At 47.3% G+C, this 21,578-nt stretch overlaps 1 protein-coding gene across 6 annotated transcripts in view; it reads left to right on the top strand.

The window, feature by feature from the left end:
• GRIA3 (glutamate ionotropic receptor AMPA type subunit 3) overlaps positions 1–21,578 on the top strand; it is a 155,593-nt gene that overhangs the window by 123,359 nt on the left and 10,656 nt on the right. For 2 of the 6 annotated variants that reach the window (XR_012777304.1, XM_075513185.1), the window contains exons 13-14: positions 10,892–11,139; positions 11,699–11,813. The exons of 1 other annotated variant lie outside the window; for it this stretch is intronic. Coding sequence is in view for 4 of the 5 variants with exons in the window: in XM_075513185.1 (XP_075369300.1) it covers positions 10,892–11,139; positions 11,699–11,813 (363 nt within the window). In the remaining variant the exon portion in view is untranslated. Of the gene's footprint in view, positions 1–10,891; positions 11,140–11,698; positions 11,814–21,578 lie in introns of those variants that run through there. 3 more of the 6 variants (XM_075513186.1, XM_075513187.1, XM_075513189.1) reach the window with 2 other exon arrangements.

Here is a 21,578-nt window from a genome sequence, read left to right on the forward strand (position 1 = left end):
TCCTTGTGTGAAGGCTTCACTTCTCATTGCACTTGGGTAGCCTGCCCAGACACTTCAATAATACTTTGCTCTTAATTAATGTTTGCAAGAAGGTGATACTGTTGTTTTACGCCTTGGTGGGCACGTTCAGCACTTGAAATTCCTCTTCATTAGTTTTCTCAAAAAGTGGTTCTTTCATGCCAGGTTCAGATGTGAGGCCTTTCTGGACTTCATATATACCTAAAATATGATATAAAACTACAATTTTTAGGACACAGAAAGTCACATTAAGGACAGCCCCTAAGATGGTCCCCCTTTTTCTCTCGGTTTCATCAACTATCTGAATAGTTCAGCAAGAGCAGATAGAAAAGCACGAGATACCCTGGCAAGAGGCTTTGCGTTTCTGTCTGCAGCTCTGGTTGCCCATGCTGAGGAAAGGTGCTTTGACGTGGAAACACGTACCAGAAAAAGCATGTAAATATGGTAAGGGGACTGGGGAGGTATCTCTTGAAAAGGACTTTAAGTACAACTTGTTTGGCTGGTAAAACTAAAGCCAATATAGAAAACGATTTGTTCAAAAGAAAAGAAAAAAAAAACACTAGACAGATTAGCACCAAAGCAGAAAATAAACATTTATCTGAAAAAACAGTGAAAGAACAAATGAAGGAATTGACCCAAAATTCCATGGAAATTTAAAAAAGTTCCTTAAGCCCATCAAAAGGATTTTGAGATACCTTCCACTAAAAGCACTTGGGGTACTAAAACCTGCGTTCCTGTTCAGGCGGTGCCTTGTACCGGGCTGTTCGGGGGGCTGCAGTGGCACCAGCGGGACCGGCGGGTCCCTCCCAGCTCCAGAGAGTGAACCGCCACGGGATCCCCCCCCAGCTGGCAGCGTGCGGAGGGGGCTCCCGTCACGGTCCCTCCCAGGGGCCCTCGGTGAGGGCAAGCTGCGGCCGACGGGGCTGGTGCCATGGGCGGGCGGCCAGGCAGGAGCACAGCACCGTCCCAGACCCATTAGGGAGAGAGGGAGAAATAATGACCGTAATGCGTTCTGAAGCACCAGCATAAGCGCCCAGTTATAAGATAAAGAGCTCATCGCTTTCCTCTGATGATAACGTTGTGTAAAGACAAGAGGTAAGGGAAATAAATTCTACCAGCAAGCGGTTTAGGTAAGGAAAAGCCTTGAATTATGAACCAATAGCTGCCGTGCGATTTTTATGCATTCCGTGCAATCAAACGATATTGAGATCGTCATTAGAGCCTATTAAAAACACCATAGTGAACTCCGTGCACGCAGCGCTAAGGGTTTCATCTGTAGTTAAACTCTTTGATTTTTAATTTCAAAATTTATTTTGCTAGTGAAGATGAAGGACTTGTTTCTAGCACGGCGTTCATACAAATGCTTTGCTTTTGCCTTTGGATAAAACTATGATGAGCAGTTTTAAGCTTTCTGTGTTCTTGGCATCGAGCAAAACAACACAGTCATAACAAATGCCTGACAAAAATATTGAAGTGCGATTGTATTTTATGGACTTTAAAGAACAGAACATCACAGAAAAGTGATAGCTTCAAATATGAGCTGTATAGATCTTTGATAGGCAGCGTGGCAGCAATTAATCAGAAAAATTACTGTGGTTTAACTGTTTTTCAACACAGAAAGCGTGAAAAACTTATTCACCCATATATTCTCTCTCCCTTCCCGGTTTGATATAGGTGGGGGTGTGCACACGTATTAAAAGGGGAATGTACGTGTGCAGAGAGATCACAGCCTCTCCGTTGCATGCATGATAGATGGGCTGCTTGGGGGGGGCGTTTCTCGTAATCTGTTGCACCTCCTTTCTGCCACATGGCTAACAGCCAGTGTTAAAGACGGCAGGAAATCAAATGTGACATAATTACAAAAGAAATAGTTTCCCATGAGGTGATCTAATGTCTTTAAGCCTATGGATTGGAGAGGAGAATGTATCCTTACGGGAACTAAAATTAACGGCTCATCCATCATCCACTCCTTGGAAAGGAAACGTTTGGATGGAACCGGGGTTAAGGTGGCTGAACCGTTTTACTAATTTCAGCAGACAAGCCAGGATTCAACGAATCTTTCGGTCAACACTTAATAACAAATATTTGAATAAATCTCCTTGATCTTCGATAACAGATGGCACTCGTCTATCAGCCCTACTTCTGTTTGTGGTTTAGGCTTTCCAGTCGCCTGTGGCTGAACGCCGCTCAGAAGTCGGTCTCTGTAGGAGCAGGGTTGCCGGCTGCGCCGTAGCGGTGAACAGTTTCCCTGGGTCGGGCAGCGCGTGTGGAGGCAGCCGTGGCGAGGCCTGGCAGGGCAGCTCGCAGTGGGTTAATGCCGTCACCGTGTCTGCACCGCAGAGGCGAAGCAGAGCGCGCCTCGGGGAAAAACCACTTGCTGTTTGAATGCTCTACTTTTTGGAGAGCAGCTCTGTGATAATGATAATGACAGTGCTCAAGACAGCGAGGACCCTGGTTTTTCAAGTCTCTCCTATTTTACGTAATGCTGGTGTGTCACATTAATACGTGCTTGTTAGGGATTCATTTAAAATACATGGGTGCTGATAAATTACTGACAGCGCTGCTACTGTTACTTTTGCATAATTAGAAAATACATGAAGGTTTAGAAACTCTAATGATGTGAATATGAAACATCCCCTCTTGCAGTCCACTGGGATTTCTCCATCATTGCCTGTATATTGGCCTGTTCTGTCTGGAGCTGAAAGCTCATTAGACCTGACAGCGTTCAGATCGTGTGCTGGAAACGCCATTCTCTGTTAATTTATTATGGGCCAAATCCAGAGCAGGGCTGGTGTGCTGCTCAGTTGCCCAGACAAGACTACTCTGCTAAATATGTCACTGCTGGAAAGATGCCCCTTAGCCTGAAGGCTGACGTAATGCCTCCGGCCGGCCGGCTCGGGTGCCTGCAGCCTCCTGCTCCCCAGACAGACAGACAGACAGACACGCTTGCAGAGCACAGCCATGCAATCCTCGGCAGTGCCACCCAGCCCGCCGTCTCCCCGCGCAGCCTCGCAGCGTGCTTCCTCGGGGCGGGCACTCACCCGGCACTGGCTCTGGCCATGAATCACGAGAGGATTTACAAAGACAGCTTGTCTCTTGGTAAAGACTTTCATTTTAATTTCCCAATCAGTATTGCAACAGGGAGGAATGGATGACAGCAATAAAGTGAGGAGATGAATATAGGCGTAGTCTGAAGTTCAATATTGTGCCAGGAAAGGACGTCTTAAAGTCTTGATTACATTCTGCTGCTCAGAGTGTTACTGACATGTCAGCGATGGCTAGTTACAGCCGGAGTGACTCTTTGCTTGTCTGTTTGTGTAAGCGGAGCTCGCTCCAGAAAAGATGTCTGGTAAAGCAGCTCCAGCACATTACCTGCCTGCTGCTAAAGCTCACGTTTTCAAAATGACCGTGATACACAGCAAGAAAGTCTCAAAAGAAAACTCCTACAATATTGCGCTATTTTTATAAGATGAGGTTTCTCTTCTAATCGGGCCCCTATGTATGACAGGTGTGGAAAACCTGTAGCGTTGCTGGAGCCGGGAGGGTGTTTTGCAGGCTGCTCCCGCAGCACTGCCATTGACCCTCCTTCCCCACCGCTGCTCCTCCAGAGCTCCCCGCTGGGCTCCCAGCCCTGCTCCGGGCAGGGGAGAAGTGCTGCCCGTGGGTTCAGAGGGCTCTCGCCGAAAGAGAGTAGCTGTCCTTACAGCCCCGTACGGGGGTGTCTGAATCTTGACATAGGGGATCCTAGAGGAAAGCGGGCAGCCCCGGGGTTTGTGGGCCTCATGCTTCAGCTCTCTGGGCTTCATTTGCCCAACTGGGAAAGGAAAATGCCATTTCTAAAGCAGAAGTTATAATGTCATTAATTTGAACAACAAACCAACACGACAATGTCTCCCATCACAAACTTGACTGTGAAATATTATTATTATTATTATTATTATTATTATTATTATTATTGTTGTTGTTGTTGTTGTTGTTGTTGTTGTTGTTGTTGTTGTTGTTGTTGTTGTTATTATTATTATTTGCCGGTTCACCCTCTCTTTTACATTTATGCATATGTTATCAAAGATTTGTGTATTCCTACAAACATACGGACTAGTTTACATAGGCGTGCTTGAACCTTGCTTGTCTGTGGCATGCCACAAATTCATAAGCCATGGGTAGAGTTTGGTAGATTTGGGGGTTGGCCTTGCTAAAAGAGAAATGCCCTGTGCATGCTCATGGCGTCTGACCTACTTTCTTCTGCCGAGAATGTAATAAAAACAAGAGGTTCACGTAATGATGGGATTGATTTTTCTGTCCATATAGGTAAGTAAATTGCTGGCATCACAAGTTATCTGGGGCTAAAAGCTGCGACATTGATCTATTACACTTTGCCCTGTGACCTTCAGTAAATGACATCTCTGCTTTCATGTCCGCACTTGGGAAAGGGGACTAATGGTGCCCTCTCGCCTTCGTGAGACCTATTTTTTCCTTCTCAGTAAAGAGCTTGGAAATCTCAGGCAGAGGGATCTTACTAATAATATTTACCGTGTTCTTATTATTAATGTAGCATCATTAGGCCAGCCTCCCTGTGCTCCCGGGCTGGCATTGGGCTGGGGGCTCCGACCACTGTCCCTCGCTCTCCCGGGGGCAGCGGTGGCAGGGGTGACTTGACATCAGGCTTGCGGGGCAGCGGAAAGGCATCAAATCCCAGCCTTATCCAAAAGACCAAGACCAGAGTGGTAGCCACTCTGTTGCAGTTTGCCATATTGAAAGTCCGATAAGCAACTCCCTAAAACCGATGGATCTCAAAGTGATCCCCAAGCCGGGCAACAGCACTGGTACCAAGGCAGTCTTCTGGCATTTTTTCACTCCTGTTTAGTAACTTGCTTTTTAATGGTTCATAAGCTACTGGATTCATTAGCTGCTGTAGAAGAGCTAATTGCACATGTGGAAGAAAAGCAATGAGTGATGATAATGAAGCTCAGGTTCACACTTAACTACCTAAGTTCATATCAGTGAGGCGTGCATCTGTATAAAGGCAGCATGTATTATTCAGATTAAATACCTGCACCGTTTTTAGTACAGACCTTTGTGTTTTGTATCAGCAACATCTGTCTGACTTAGGGCTATAAATTTCCCTTGTTAAAGAGCGGTCACAGGACAGGTGTAGCAGGGGAGTGCGTTAACTCTGCTGCTTTAGGTCCTTTATCGATGTCTCTGCCTACCTTTGTGTGCGTGCCGTGGTCAGGATGCTCCATCCGCTTTGCGCTTGTCTCACTCCCATTTGCTGCACTTCCCTGTTGGATTTACTGCATTTCAGTGTATGCTGGCCTACTCCAAAGTATATTAAAGTTTACCTAGTCTGGACCCAGCCCTGAGACCAGGCAGCTGTAACGGGTTTCCTTCTGGGTTTTCTCCCTCTCCAGTACGCTCGTTCCATTTCTTACACTGATATTGCCCAGCATGAAACGTTCTCCTGTTCTTCCTCATAGCCCAGCTCCTGGATTACTGGGGGGACCTTTTCTCTTTCTCTCCTCCCTCTTTTCTTTTAGGCTTGTTTATTAGGCTTTCTTGTTTATTTAGGCTTTCTTTTAGGCTAGTTTTGAAGACAGAGGTAGAAAATTTAACATCAGTATAATCTAAAATTTTAAACATACAGAATAAAAAAGGAAGAATATATAAATTAATTTTAAAAGTAAAATTGATTTGGGTGGATTTGGCTCATGACTGGATGATCAACAATAATCACCTTTAAGAGAACATTTTGAGCTTGACTGCTGAGAAATAATTTCCTGGTGCCTGTCATAAGAAAAAAAGGACCATTTTGATAATTTTAATAAAATATGCCAACGGCGTGCATGAGGCAGGCATTTTGAAGAAGACCTGCAGGTCACAGAGGAGGTGGCAGAGAGGCCAAAACGTTCTAAAATGGGCAAAGGGCTTCCCTGTACCATCCTTTAAGTATAGAGGAAAAATGCTGTTTCTTTCAAATATAATAGCTTCGCCGCTGCTCAGTAGTGGAAGGAGGTGACGCGACGTCACTTTTAGCAGAAGTGCGAGACAGATGTCTGCAGAGGGGAAAGGTAATTCGGTCAATGGGAGAAGACTTCAGTCACAAAGATATTCTAGAGCTAAATTTAACCAACGTCAAGGAATCGTCCAAGATGTGCTGCGTTTTGCAATGCATCTCTAGGCGGTTTGGGATGTGCAAAAGTGAAACCAGGGCATCTGGTCCCGCTCAGCTGGAGCCAGGTTTGCGGGTGCTGGGTTTTTGTTGTTGAACGGATTGAAGAAATAACTGCAACCGAGCGGTAAACCTGCCTCCGTTCGGCTGCGTGCGACGCGTGCCCGGCCCCTTTGATGCTACGGCACGCTGTGGGTTTGTTTGATTTTTCATTTCAGTACTGGAGCCAGCCACACATCAAAACTAGGAGAATTAGAATGAAAGACGGCCTTAAAATTGTGGACCGATTGAATTGGCACCTTCTTTTAAAATTAACTCGTTGCTACCCAGAAGCAATGTGTGTTTATGTACCGGTTAGTAACGGGCCAAACGAAGTGACTCCTCAGCACGAGGAAGGGAGCTGCCTACACCCTCGCACTGAGGTGTGTGGGGCTCATCCTTCTGCATAAACATCTCCAAATAAAGAAAAAAGCCAGCACTATTGACAAAGCAAAGGCCAGCTCTATTTATATCTGCAGTAAGGCTGCGATAATGAAAAGATGCTTTAATGTGTCCCAAGGCCTAGATGAAACACTGCAAATGTTGCTTTTAAGAAAAAAATGATAATAATATCCCCTTGAAATCCCGAGGAAATGTGTGTGACGGACTTCTTGAGAGCAGTATCAAAGAAATGAAATAGGAGTTGCAGAGCACAGGGAGTTACTGCGGTTATGGGCTTTGAATTGGTTTAAATCTTTGCTTTTAAGCTTTTTTTCTAAGTATCTCTTTAAAAGTAACACTTTAATGAGAGGGAAAATGTTTTACTGCCGCTGAACTCTAGCGGCAGTGCAGATCTGTCAGACCTTACCTTATTTTGGGGTGTAAATCCTTTCTCTACGGTTGCTCCTGCTGTCTGGCCCCTCTCGCAGGTGTCAGACTGCCGGGGGGGCACGCAGGCGCTGGCGGGGCTGGGGGCTGGCGTGAACGTCTGCAGAGGAGGACAGACGGGTGAAAATGTTCCTTCAGCACAGGATTTGCAGCTTTTTAGTTAGAAAGGAAAGAAATTCTCCTCTTCTTCAAGTGTTTCAGGGGCTTCTGGGTTTTCTTTTGAGGCAATTGGAAACTTGGAAAAAGGAAAATATTTACTCAAAATACCGTCTTTCATTTCATCTCCTTGCGTCTTTGACCGGCTTTAGTCAACTGGTTGTTTCATGTCATTGAGGAGGTGTTAAATAGGGCTCCTGGGGCAGAAAACGCTCTCGAGCACTTCTGAGCGGGTTCGCAGGCAGGTTTCACAGCTCCTCTGGTGGCACTGGCCCTTCCTCTAAGAAGCCTCATCATAAATCATTATTTTGGCCTCGTGAATTTAGGGGAACGGCTGCAAAGAGCAGCGCTAACCAAGCAGGACGCAGTGGCCGGAGCCCGTCACCTCCCTGGTCCCCGCTCCTGGGACATCCGTGGGTCCTCCCCAGCCTCCCCCAGCCGGGCTCCGGCTGCTCCGAAACCAACACGTGCCCAATTAATTTTATTTTGACCTTTCCCAGTCAATACCCGCTGTGTTCATTTGTAGCTTGCATTTTTGTCTACTTCTACCAGATCAGACCGCTGTACTCATTTAGTTAATTTGCTAATAACAAGACATTATGAAAATCCCACTTGGCAGAAGAAGAGGTGGGCAATGATCATATAGAAATGTCCTGATTTTCATTAACCACGTCATCCAAAGGAGTTAAATGAAGGGAGCAAACTATAAAGCTTGGGCTATTTGTTAAAGTTGAAAAGAGATCCAGTTTTGAGTCGTGGAATTTGGTTTTCTGAAGCATGAATGATGATATTCACCCTTTGCCCTTGGAGCAGGGAATGTGCTTTGTTTGGACCATTTGCAGCCCTGAGCGTGCTGCTGGCACTCATCAGATAACTGTTATTATTAACAATGCACAGATGTATTGGCAATTGCTTTTAGGTAGTCAGGCCAGCTGGAAAGAGTTATGAAAGAACTTATTAAAGACAGATATTCCGGTGTCAGGTAGAAGATGAAAAGGAAAAGAGATTCTGGTTTATCTGTGTAATTAAAGGCACACTCTGCAGAGGAAAACAAGCAAAAGCAGACGTAGTGCATGCACAATTTTTGAAGGCTAACCACTTTAGCTTGCTGAGAGATAGGAAGAGAAAGAGTAAAGCTGTATTTTTACCTTCCTTTTGGCCCTTGGATGCCCATTTGCAAATATAAATGGGCAGGTGCGTTTGTATTATTTATGTTAAAAGAAGATGAAGGTTGTAAGGAGAAGCACCTTGAAACTGGGACACGCCAGAATTGCCATTGCTCACGCCGTCTGTGTTGGCCAGCCGGGCTGTTTCTGTTACCTTTCAGCGTGCGGGAGCTGCACAAGAAGAGCAGGCAGGTCGGCCGTGGGCAGTGCCGTGCTTGGGCTGTGGCGTGCTCTGCCCGCGCTGCCTGTGCTGCCCGCGCTGCCCGCGCTGCCCGCTCTGCCGCTTGCGCGGGCGCACACAGCTGCCACGCGGGCTCTGCCGCCCACAGGGCACGAGGATGGTGGCAGCCGCTGAGCTGGTGACAGCCACCACCTCCCGGCACCGCTGGTAGCCCCGGGGTCCCCACGGCCCTGCGGCGGGTGCCCGGGAGCAGCGCTGGGCCCTGGGCAGCTCCCAGCAGGGAAGGGGGTGTGAGAACGCCCACGTGCGTCGGGGGGGTTGTTGGAAAAGCGGGAGACCCAGGTCAGCGCGCTCGGAGAGGGCGGCTCAGGTAACCAGTGATAAAGCAGCGAGCAGCGCGTTCGGCTGCTGGCCCGTGGGTGCCTGACGGAGAGCCCCCGTCAGACGTCTCTCCTTGGGCAGGACCCGCGGCCCCGCTGCCGGCTGGGGCTCGGAGCTGGCCCTGTCCAGGCCCGGCGGCCTGGGCTGGCGGAGGCAGCGAGGCAGGGCTGTGCGGTGCCGCGCGGGGCAGCGAGCACGCGCTCCCCGCCGGCAGCTGGGCTGCCGCCCTTCCCTGCCGCTTCAGAGCCACTGCCCTCGCCTCAGGTGATTCTGTGGTTGCTGTTGCAGGGGGAAGCCAGGCAGATTCCCCGATTCCTTCCTTCACCTGCGTAAGGACCGTCTCAGGCCCCATTTATATCCCCCTTGCTTCCACCGCCTCTTCACTCCTGGTGCCGGACAAGCGAGGCCGCACAGCCCATCTTTAGCAAGAAACGCTCTCGGCCGAAATCCCTCTTGCTTGCTTTTCACAGCCCAGCACCCAGCCAGCTCCTGACAAAGCTGCGCTGAATTGTTGTCTCTCTGATTTCCTATTGTCGACTGGGCTGATTTTAATTGGTTTGCATTTTCAGTTGTTTTTCAGCTCATCAGGAAGGATAATTAAAATAAAATCTTGCCCTCCGTGCTCCTCTCCATCCGTCATCGCGACGCTAGCTGAGCATGTTAATCTGAAGAACGGTGGAGGCAGGGCTTACTCCCCGTGAAATGTTTGGAGGCTGGTTGTTAAGCATTACATTATTCGAAACACATTAAATTGTCCTGAATGAGAGGGAAACATGTCTCAATCATCAAGCTGATGGACATTAACAGTCTTCTGCTACAAGTTTGTTAAATTTGAACTAGATTTAGCTACTGCCTGCCTCATTCCCATTCTGCAAGGGAAGCTGTGGACAGGAAACTGGCAAGGAGTAGGAGGCATAAATTCGAGATACCCACAGCTTGGACCGAAAGCCTTACGTAAATCCTTTGGATTTCTAGACTTTAGAGAAATACGGTTGGCATTACTGCCTTCTGTTGACCAAGCAGGAAAGTTTAACGGGTAGTCCAGGATAAGAACGCTTGAGAGTCTGAGGGTGGTTTAAATGTTCCTGGTGGGGAAGAGGGAGAAGGAGAAGTAACACATTTCTCAACATTTCCAGGGCTGCAAAACCTTTATGCTGAGCTAGGGGCTGTTAGGATTGGCTCAGTCTCAAAATGAGAAAAACAGGAAAAAAAAATATATATACATGACACGCAAGGAGTTAAGCAGCAATTTTTTCAGCTTATTGCTAATATCTGTGTTTGCTGTCCTTTAGGAAAATGTGAAACTGAATTTTGCAAGTTTGACTATTGATTCATAAAGGATTTTGTAATTACTATTTATATCTCTCATATGAGCATCACTATTAGAAGCCATGAGAGCTGTCCTCGTCTCCTGTATCGTAGACCTGCCATCGCCGCTGCGAAAAGCAGACTCCTGCCTTGCTGGGAACTTGTAATAAGCAAACGCCAGTGTTTCCTAGCTGCGAGTTAGCACAAAAACCAAGGCTGAGGATTTGTGCAAAGAGGAGAGGCTTCTTCAGCATCTGTTGGCCATGATGGATGAGCTAGGATTTAACACCCTCCCTCTGGTTCCGTAGCAGAGCAGCGTGCAGGCGGATAAACCCACCGCAGAGCAGGAACCGAGGCGCTGGGCCGGGCACGCACCATTGCTCATGCTGACTGCCAGGCTGCCAATTACATGGCAATTAGAAGAAGAAATGTCTGAGATATGTTTCCCCCTCCCCAACTATTTTACGGTCTGGTCATCGTTCAGGGGGCAATGTGTCTCTCTCCGAGCTACTTTGACTTTTTTATTTGTTATCCTTAATCGGTTATAGGGTGTTAATTATACCCCTAAGCCGACTAAGCCCAAGGAGGTCAGTCTTGTGCCCTTGCCAACATGGCTCTTCATTTCCCTCCTTTCGTCTCTCCCAGAGGTCCAAAATAGCCGTCTACGAGAAAATGTGGTCGTACATGAAGTCGGCCGAGCCCTCGGTGTTCACCAAAACGACGGCGGACGGGGTGGCGAGGGTGCGGAAGTCGAAGGGGAAGTTTGCCTTCCTGCTGGAGTCGACGATGAACGAGTACATCGAGCAGCGCAAGCCCTGCGACACCATGAAAGTTGGCGGCAACCTGGATTCCAAGGGCTATGGTGTAGCAACCCCCAAAGGCTCAGCATTAAGGTGGGTGGAATAATATAACAATATCCATGTTGTTATAGTATTCCACCTACCCTGATGTATTGTGTTGTCATTTTCTTTCTTGTGGATTTTGAGGTAACTTTAAAGTTTAAAATCTTCAATATTCCATGGAGTTAAATAAGACGGTAAATTATGGTTTCATTTATATAATGCATCCATTTTTTTAGTGTTCTCTTCGTGTTGTCCTTTCTGATTGTTTGTTGCTGTTTTAATTTTACAGTTCAATGGCTTTTTCAATTTAAATGGTAAAAGCCGAGTTAACCTGCCATATGTGACGAATGTTAACTGCATGATGTGGTGTTCTTGTTACTTTTTTTCTCAAAGACGATTTCCCCATCCCGCACACTTCAGTTTTGAGCAAATGTTATCCTCCATGCCACCTTCCAATATTTAACCCTGTATTTGCTGTACAGACATTTTGATAGCTCCACGTTCTGTGAAATTTTAGCCAATTTGTCCTCTTGTGCTCCTTTTTTTATACGTTACGATTTCCTAAGCATTTGTGCATTTTTTCTTACAAGTTATGTTTTATCGTTTCAAGAAATGCTGTTAACCTGGCAGTATTAAAACTGAATGAGCAAGGCCTCTTGGACAAATTGAAAAACAAATGGTGGTACGACAAAGGAGAGTGCGGCAGCGGGGGAGGTGACTCCAAGGTCAGCCTCAATGTCACCACAATCGGGTACCTTAGCAAAGAGTAATCGGCAAGGCTGTTATTTCGCTTCTCAAGGAAAAAAAAACCAAACCAAACCAAAACGAACGCAGATGAAAACCATTTGAATAATTGCGGTGGGGGAAAAAAAGCCATTTGCTTGCCCAGTAGCTCTTTCAAAGAAACAGTCTTATTTAATATTGTCAGCAGGCTTGGTCAAGCTTGGAAACCTTATTTAACTAACAGATAGAAAGTCCAGTGTTGGTGGGACCTAGGCAGAGCAAATCAGTACTTGTAACTGTACAAGGAACCAGTGGTCACAGCTGGCTGCGCTAACCCCTGAGGACAAGGCTCTGGTCCTTCTCCGTGATGTAGCTGTGATGCAGAGTGGTTTTTGAGAGGTTTTCTTGCCAGGATCAGCTGTGCCAGCCCAGAGCTGGAGGCGAGAGGGCTCCCTTTGCTCTTCTGGGGAGGGGTCAGGCAAACCAGTACCAGCACGTGCCGCTTTGCTGGCCTGAACTGGTGCCACCAGAGCCCCTGGGAGGAAGCCTGGTCTCCGGAGAAGAGCTGCTTGGGTGGCTCTGTAGCCCAGGGAAGGAAAGGGTGGCTGCTCATCTAATCGCAGCGTGGGGTCAAGAGATAAGAGTTAAGCGACGATCGTAGCAAAGACATAATGTTATGCAGAGACGGTAGTCACCCGTTCGTGCTAAAATAATAGCAGTAATGGTAAGGTGTAAGGAGCTAGAGCTCGCAGTAGGCGAAGCTGAAACGAGATACGTTGCTTGCAACAGGGAAGTGTATCGGTGCACTAAACTGGCAATGAATCTTAAGGAAAGAGGTTTTGGTAGTGTTGCCTAGGATATTCAAATATCACCTTTTGTGTGCCCCTGACCAGTCTTCTGCACGCACCTCTGCAGGAGCACCGCGTCTGTGTTTGCTGTGCTTTTGATCCAGATGTGGATTAAAATCCCAGCTCCGGTGACAGCAGTGGCAGAGCTGTCACTGCCTTCAGCTGGGCCGAGGCTTCCCCCAGTCTTTCAGGCAGCCTGTACGGTAGCGAGACTCTCAAAGTGGCTTTAATGAGCTCGCGTATTGCAAAAGTTAACTAGTCTGCTTTCATATTGCCAACCATACCCTGTAAAACTGGCAATTTCTGCAGTCTTTAACCTGGTGAGGAGGAGCTGTAGCTAGACTAGGCTGGGTACTATTGGTCACCTTGGGTACAGGAATTACCAAGAAAATTAATTTAAAATACATTGTTATAGTGAAAAGTACTGAGATTAATTTTCATAGTGACACTCTCCTACAGCTAGTAAAACCAGTTCCTTAGGGAACAATAACTCCTAATCTCTCTTATAAAAATGCTTCAGCTTTGGTCCAAAATCAATAATAACAGTGTTTTCAGTAAACCGCAGTTTCGGACAATTACTGCAAATTACTGCTGCATTCTATTAATAAGAGTTGCTTACAGTTGGCTACGTAGGAGGTTGCTCAGCTACTCATCTCTGATGTTAGCAAAAGCCTCTGTGTAATAATAAAGGAAGGAAAAGCTCTCGAATTCAGGTTTGTTCGATAACTGGAGGTCTGCAGTGCTCAGCAGCAGCCTGGGGACGAGCACAAGCTTTTTTTATGCTTTTCAGCTCTGTTGCGCATCCTTCACGCAACATTTTTTATATAACATTATACTTGCCAGTATATTAAATGTTTAATATTCTCCTGGGATCCAGCACCACATTGTCTAATGCTGCCTCCATGAAAGAAAACTCTTTGTACAAACCAGCTTCAATGAACTTCATTGCTTCGAGTTCATTGAATTAAACCCAGCCAACTAATGCTTAGAGCCCTAAGGAAACTAAAAAGGGTTTTTTAAATGGTCATTATTAGGGCAGAGCCATCCTTCTATTTTTGCTTGTGCTGAAAGACCTTTTCCCAAGAGTGAGACGCTCCGTTAGCAAGCCCTTGTGAATGTTGAGGGAGTGGAGTCAGGTGTGCTGTGATACCATGGATAGGTGTCCGCGATGACACGCGTTTTGCTGGTTTAATCCGTAAATCACAAAGCGCTGTCTTTCCGCGGTTTGTCATAGCATGCCGTGATGAAGGACTACTTGTTTGTTTGAGCTACAGACATGGGCTCGCAGGGGCACAGCTCAGCCGGCAGAAGTCCCCAGCGAGGAGAACATGGGTCGGAGAAGACCTCCCACCGAAGACGAAGCTAGGGGAGGCGGGGAAGGGGTTAGTCATTGTTTCTAGAGATGTCGTAAATCAAAGGGCTTTTTTGTTACGAAGTGGCTTTTCTTTTGAGGTAGCGTTTTGTAGGCACCGAGTGTTGCAGGCTGCGATGCCGCAGCGTTGCAGCAGACAGGCAGATGCCTTCCTGGCAGCGCAGACCCCCATCGTCAGCCACTAAGGCCGAGTTCAGGCCACGTCCCAGCCCCACGGGAGCCCCTCTGCCCTCTCGGGGAAGGCGAGCACCGGTGCTGCCCTCCGGGCGCTACGGCCCCAACAGTCTTGCCGGCCTCTCTCTCCTCCTCTCCATCCTCCCACCAGAAGCCTGAGTTGCCCTCGTCATCTCATCCCATCTCTCCGGTTAATTGTTTATATGAACGCAGCTTCATTTATAGAGCGTTTCAGAGGAGTCGCTTCAAAACTGTTCTTTTTTTCCCTTTTTCCTGAAAGGAGGTGGTAGCTGGGGGGAACCGGAGGGGACGGGGTAGTGCAGGTACCTCAGGTGGAGATGCAGACCTTGCACCCCGTCACACAGGGCGGCACGGGGACCGTTACTCACTCGGGGCAGCTCTCTCTATCGGCTAAGCTAACAGACCACCTCTCTTAGCTTTGCCAGTAGAGACCCAGGCTTGGGAAATCGCCGCCTCGAGTTTGTAATCAGTCGCTTCGTACCTGCTGCCAACGAGCTGCGTGTAGCTGTGAGTCGTTGCAGACTGATGGTGCCAGTTTCTTAAGCTGAATTCCTCTGTGCAGTCTGATATTCTAGCTTGGGCTGAAAGCCAGAGGTAAGTATGCGGCCCGTTTGCTTGTGCCAGTGCCCATCGTTGTACCACAAAGGACCCAGTCACCCAGAAAATGCCCTCCCGTGCTCATCCTCCCTGCGGTTTAGCATGCGGTTCGCCTGTGCTTGGAGATGAATGATTCTGAGTTGTGATTCTGATTCTGGTTATCCTATCTTCATCGCCATTGGAAAATTAAACGGTGACTTCAAATTTCACAAGGCTTTTGAGTCTTACAGCGGGAAAAAGAAAAGGTATTCAATTGACTTCCTGCAAGTTTGTTCATCTGTTGGGTTACACAGACCGTAAGCTTAGTCCTGTGAGCATCCGATGCTCCTGGGGTCCACTTGTAATTTAAGACTAAAGAGATTGTGCTGTTTTAATGAGATTGTTTTAAAGGCCTCAGCTGACATATGTCTCATTTTCAGTGCTACCAGTATATGCCAGCGATGGTGCGGAGCAGAGGGTGCCGGTCTGCCCTGCAGTATCTTGGCTGTCGGTGCCCTGGCGAAGGGACTTATTCGGTAGTGGTCCTTTAAGAAGGCCGAAGGGGATCGTGCTCCATCCATATGTAATTTGTCTGTGGTGCATGTCAATACGTGTGGGCTGACTTGGCTGGTGCAGACATTCTGGTATGTGCATCAAAATTTGTTCACTTAGCTCTCCTAAATGAGCATGAATTTAGTTTCATCCGTTGGATTCATGGCAAAATTATACCGTCTTCAGATTCCCTTATACGTGTGAGCTGCGTTCTCAATCGTGAGAGAATGCAAAATAGCAGTTATAAAAAAACCATAATCCAGGAAATATGTCACAGTGTATTACGAGTTTGGAAACTAATTATTTTGTTTATTATACAATCCTATCACCTCAGAGCTGAGTGATGGCTGAATAGGAATTTAACAAGGAATAGACAAAAGGGGATGCAGACGGCGGTAGCAGGCTGAGTGACTTAAGTGAAACTAATTATTCAGTTGCATAGGAACAATTTTCTGCTAAGATAAATTTCTATAGTTCTGCTGTTGATACATTTCTTGTATTCTTATACCTTCACGGTAACATTTAATGACAACCAACACAGAAGGAGATTGTTTGAATGCAGCATCTCGCCAACTTCACATGCCAAGATTCTTCGCTAATTATTTGACTTAATTTCGTTAATATATTCTTTTTTAGGCTGATATCTCTTTTGGAGTACATCTGTGAAATGACATGCGTTGTAATACTACTTCATTTTTCAGTTGTTTCTTTTTAATCGTAGGATTACTTTTCCGGTGTGCTAGTTGAGTTCTGCCGCAGAGCCATGCTCCATAAAGCATCACGTTCCCAAGCCCTTCCGAGCTGTGAGTGCGGCCATTAGCAGATGGGATTTGTTCCCCCATTTCTCTGTGCTATTTTGCTTTGATACATTTTCAGCACAGCCGTTAGCATTTGCGGCATAATTTTTTTTAAGTGGCATATTTTTAGAAGAAATCTGTTATGCATTATTTTAGATGATACCTGACATCTAAAGAGCACCATTGCCAAACGTGTTGTGCTTTAAAGAGAACATTTGGGGAAATGGCTATCTTAAAAAGATGCAGCGCAATTTATTTGAGCAATTTGTTTGAAATTATGTTCATCAGCATGAATTTACTTGCCACCCATTCTATAGGCCTGGGTTATGAGCTGGAAAAAGATAAAATGGCTGGTCAGAGCCAGTGATAGTAGCACAGAGCTAATTCATGCTCAGAGCTAGGAAAGTAATATGAAATTATTGTATTGTGCAAATTAGTGACAAAGCAAAATAATACTTTAAAAGGAAGACACCAGAATATTTGTTTAATTGACAGCTATTACTTTATAGCATATTAGGAAATAATACTGTGTATGTTTTGTGCCAATAATGAAGCCTTAATGCTCTAGGAGTTCATCGGAGCAACTCGCTTAGAGCATTGCCAAGAAGGGCAGAGAGCCTGCTCTGGTTTGCAGAAACGTCTGTGCTGTTGTGCAGATTGTTTGAGGGTATTTTCCTGGGACTGTAACTCGCAGGCTCAGAACGAGAACCTGGGACGAGCAGGTTGCCCAGGCTGGGAAGGAGCTGGTGGAGTCAGGGCTGGCATCTAAGAACTGGGAACCGTTTTGTTTTGCCTGTGTCACCTTTGGCATCGCAGGGACTAGCTTTGCTGCCTTGACGGAGCTGGACCCGAGTGCGCAAGGAAACGTGCTTGCGCGGTGTCAGCCGCAGCAGAGCCGGGCCTCGTGCAGTGACACGACGTCCTGCCTTTGCGGCCACAAGGAGTCTTAGAGGAAGACTTGTGACTCAGGCACTCATTTTGATAATACCTGTGGCGCTGAACAGTTAATTTCCATAAATTGCTTGCATGAGTAATTTATCCTGCATTGTAAGCATCAGGATGGGAAAAGCCGAGGCTGAGCTCCTTGGGACTGGAAAAGAAAAAAGGAAAACCAGCAGCTGGAAGTGGGGCTCCCAGCAGCGGGAGCAGGGCCCTTCCTTTGAACATCTCCCTGGGGCTCTGGGCTCGGCTGTTTCCTCTTTAATGGTAACTGCTGTCACTTAACATACAAAGGGAAAGTAAATGCCTTTCTTCTTCTTCTTCAAAGTAATTCTAATGTTTCAGCATTGAGCTCAGGTGGACGCAGGCACTTGTGCTGCTCTGGTGGATTGCTCTGCGCTCGCCGGCACTGTAATCGTGGGTTGGACACCTCTAGTTTTATACAAGCGACGTAGCTCTTCTTTGAATGTCTTGTGTAGCCTTTGGACTAAGCAGCACCTACCTGCAGCCTGCTGAGGAGCCCGAGAGCAGGAGTCGCAGAAGAAGCCGTCCCGAGAGGAAAATAAATCATAGAAGACGGGGGGAAAAATGGATGTGTCTAGATGCAAGAGAAAGAGAAGGTGAGGGGATAGCCTGCACGCCAGGTAAGTTGAGTCTCTTGCTCTATCCGTCCAGGTTAGAAAGGATCCAGGCAATGACAGGAAAGATCCCCGTTGCTGTTTCAGATGTTGTAGGTTTGAGCATGACATTAAGTATCCGCCCTCCCCTATTCTGCCTCCCGGTTCAAGTAGCTCTTCCTCCCATCCCCTCGCCACATATGTACCTCAAGTCTCGGGCACTGCTGTAAATGAACTACAATGACTTGTTATGGCTTGCATTTCCTAAGCCAATAGGCATGTATTATTGCATTAGCACTTGGCACTTCTATTAAATTACGATCCTGTTAGTACAGAGTTTAATTTGTTTGAGCTACATTTATGAAACATATAAATATACTTTCCTAGAGACAGTTGCTGCTGCCAAACACGAGCTGCAGACGCTCGGCAAAGAGTGAAGGAACTTGCAGTCTCAGCTGGTAACACGTCTGGTTCCGTGCAGGTGTATTCAGAGTGTGTGTAGGTGTTACAGTGGCACCGGGCATCTCTGCATGTCTTCCATGTTGCAGGAAATACAGCATCAGTTAAAACACCTGAATTTAAAAGGCATACCTAGTTACTGCAAGGAAAAAACCCACCGATTCCACAAGGATACAGCGGCTGCTCCAGCCCGCCTCTAAAAAAAACAGGCAAGAAACCTTCAACTGACCAAAAGAACACTATTTATGGAAAAACACAGTAATGAAGACTAGAACAAAGTTCTGCTGTGGAGAACTATGGCAGCTACTAAATACTCAGCAGTAACTAAAAAACCCCTCTGCTGAGAGATCGTTTGCATAGCATTCAAATGGCCATTGCAAAACCTGTGTTGGGCACCCTTTGCAAAGCCTCGCGTTTACAGGCATTTGCCGTCAGAGCAGAACTGCAAGCCCGTGTGCCTGTGCAGGGGTCGCCAATGCCCTCGGAGCAGAAGCCACCCTTGCAGCTGCCACGCCGGGTCAGTATGGCGGGAGAAGCCACCGCCTGTCGCCGCCTCCCACGGCCGCTGGCTCTGTTGCTGGCAATGTCACAGCGTAAACAAATTTTAAAAACTACATGGTGTGCTATTTCATAGATAAGATTTTTGCCATCCCATGACGCCGTTCAGTACCAAAAGGCACAAAAGAGGCAAAATGTGCGGTGACCTCCTGAAGGTCCCAGCCCAGCTGTGGGTGATGGCCACGGATGAGCCCACGGCCAGCGCTGGCAGCCGGGGAGCTGCAGTCCTGGGGCACTCGGCGCCTTGAGCAACGGGAACCGCTTCTGGCTCTGCTGTTGAGGAAAAACAAGGTCCTTCTGCCAGGGGATTTATTGCTGTGCCCGATGCCTCCGGGCACTATCCCAGCCATCGACATGCAGTGTCTTTCTTAGGTGGCTGGGGGATAGATGGGGCTTGAGGCGCCAAGTTTTAATCTTCTGATTTTGAAAGCTCTTTGTCTTTTCAAACTAGATGGCTTTTGCTTTTATCCCTTCCTCTGCCCACCCATAAAGCATTTCAATCCCTCAAATGTTAAATCTTGTAGATGTGCAACTGCTGGTAACACAGGGCAGGGAAAAAATGGCCCAGGTCTGAAATGGGAGCAAAGAGCAACCAAGTGCTCATTCCTCATTAAGAAATGCCTGGTGCTTTTTCCATGAATATTAAATGTTCAGTGTGAAATACAGAAGATCACTTTTTGAGACAGAAGGTAACAAATAGGAATAGTCAGTGACCATATGTTTTTATGCCCACATTTTCAGGGCTCTGTTCACTCCTGCTTGAAGTACCAGATAACTCTAGGCTTGAAACAAACATAGTGGGTTTTAATAACGAGCCTATTTCCATCCCAGATCTTCCCCATCCCTCACACGTGGGTGTGTAGCAAAACATGAAGTTGTGGCACGGAGACATTGCTAAATTGGTACATTATGACAGGCAGATAGGTCTGATCTCGGGAAGAGCAGAGCACTTGGACAATGCATTCACCCACAGGTTTTGTATCTAGTCAGAAGTTATTTCAGTAACAAGATCTGACAAAAAGTCCATTCCATAGTTACAGATCAGGCTGGGATTTATAGAGCTTGGGGGAATAAAGTGCCTTATTTGATTTAGATGGGTTTTTAACCTCAAGCAACGCGCTCTAGAGAATAATGCTGGATTTGGTATCTCTTCCTGGATTGTTTCTGTCTTCATATTTTCATGATACCAAGATGGTTGTTAGGGAGATTTTTATGGTATCCTGTCAAATTAAGCAGAGTGCCCGGGCTTGATTTCTGCATTTGTCAGGGCCCCGTGCTGCCGTGCGCCCGCGCGGGCCGGCTGGGGGCTGTGTGGCTTTGAGGGGTTTCTCTGCAGTGCTGCATGCACGGGGCTGAAATCTCGGTGCCGAGCAATGGTGCAGTCGCTGGGGGTCGTTCTCCCTGTCCCCTTCAGATATTTACCTCTCGGAGCATGGTAAAGGTGACGCTTCCCACATGTCTGCAACAAGCTTCACACTCGGCTTCCCCTGAAGTTAGTGGAGATTTGCCAGTGATACCAACAGGAACAATTAATTCAGTGTTTTCAGTAGTTTTACCCTAGAGGATCTTAGGAAGCATTTTGAATTAAGAACGTGCTTGTTTCTTTGCGCCTTAGTCCACTTGCCTTTCCTCTGACACTATGAGGTGGATTTTAGAAACCCAAACATTTGATGTCTAAACTCTTTGACGTTACAACATTGTCGGTTGGGTCGTGCTGACGTCAGCTGGATGCTCCAGCCAGCAAGGACAGCTTTGGTCATAAGAAACAAGAGAAAAAAAGTCATAAGAAACAAGAGAAAAAAAGTCATAAGAAACAAGAGAAAAATTCCTGCTGCAGAAGTGAGAGTGCTCTAAATATGCCGGATTCCTAAATTAAAGGGATTAGGTAAAAATAGCAGGGATTAAAAATAGAACAAGTCAAGAAACACTTTATAATGTACTAACCAAGACCTGGTACCACCATGGACTTTCGCCTCCTTCACGTCCCTGGGATTTGGAGGGGAGGGTGAAGAGCCCTTTGCAGGGGACGCAGCTCTGGGTCTGACTGCAGTGCTCGGCAGGGGCCGCGGGCTGACTCGCAGGGAGGACATCACGCTTCATCAATCTTGCAGTCTTCAGAGGGCCGGGTTTGCCAGAAACCTCCTGCGGCTTTTTGTTGCTCCGATCCCACAAATCAGCCATAAACCTGGCCTAGCCAGAGATTAGACCAGATTTACGGCTGTCCTGCACCCCTGCGGCGTGACACAGCCGGAGCCCAGGGGTGCCTTTGGCGCTGTGATTTTGCCTCCCCTGACGTACCCAAACGGCCAGTGCCAGGGTACATTAAAACACAAACAGCTTTGCTGTAAATACCGCGTCCCTAGTGACGTGTGCCTGCGTTTCCACAGTGCTTCTCCAACCAGAGTTATTTGGCATCTGATGTTGTACTGACGGGGGAAAAAAATGAAAAAGGGCACGTTAGTGGCCACGCAGGATTTCGCATTGTGGCAGATGCAGTATTAAGCACATCGGGAACTCGTGTCTTTGGCCTTCTAGCCAGACCCGTTTGCAATGGACGGGGCTCCTGTTGGCCATGTTTACCGTACGTTGGGAGCCAGCGTCCATCTGCCTTGTGAGGAGGATCCCCGTTGCCACTGGCCTTGAATTTCTTAGCTTCATCACTGAGCGAACCCTCTGTCCCTGGGTGAGATGGCACACATCCCTCCCCGGTGCCGCTGGGGATGCAGGCGTCCTGCCTGCGTCGCGCTGCAGAAGCCACCGAGCCCTCCTGCCTGCGGACCGCTCGTAAGAGCAGTGGAGCTGCGGTGGTTGGAGCTCTTGCCCGGCGGTTGGCATCCCCCCGAGCCAGCCGGGC

The sequence above is a fragment of the Mycteria americana genome, chromosome 10, assembly GCF_035582795.1.
Source record: "Mycteria americana isolate JAX WOST 10 ecotype Jacksonville Zoo and Gardens chromosome 10, USCA_MyAme_1.0, whole genome shotgun sequence".
NCBI classification, from domain to species: domain Eukaryota; kingdom Metazoa; phylum Chordata; class Aves; order Ciconiiformes; family Ciconiidae; genus Mycteria; species Mycteria americana.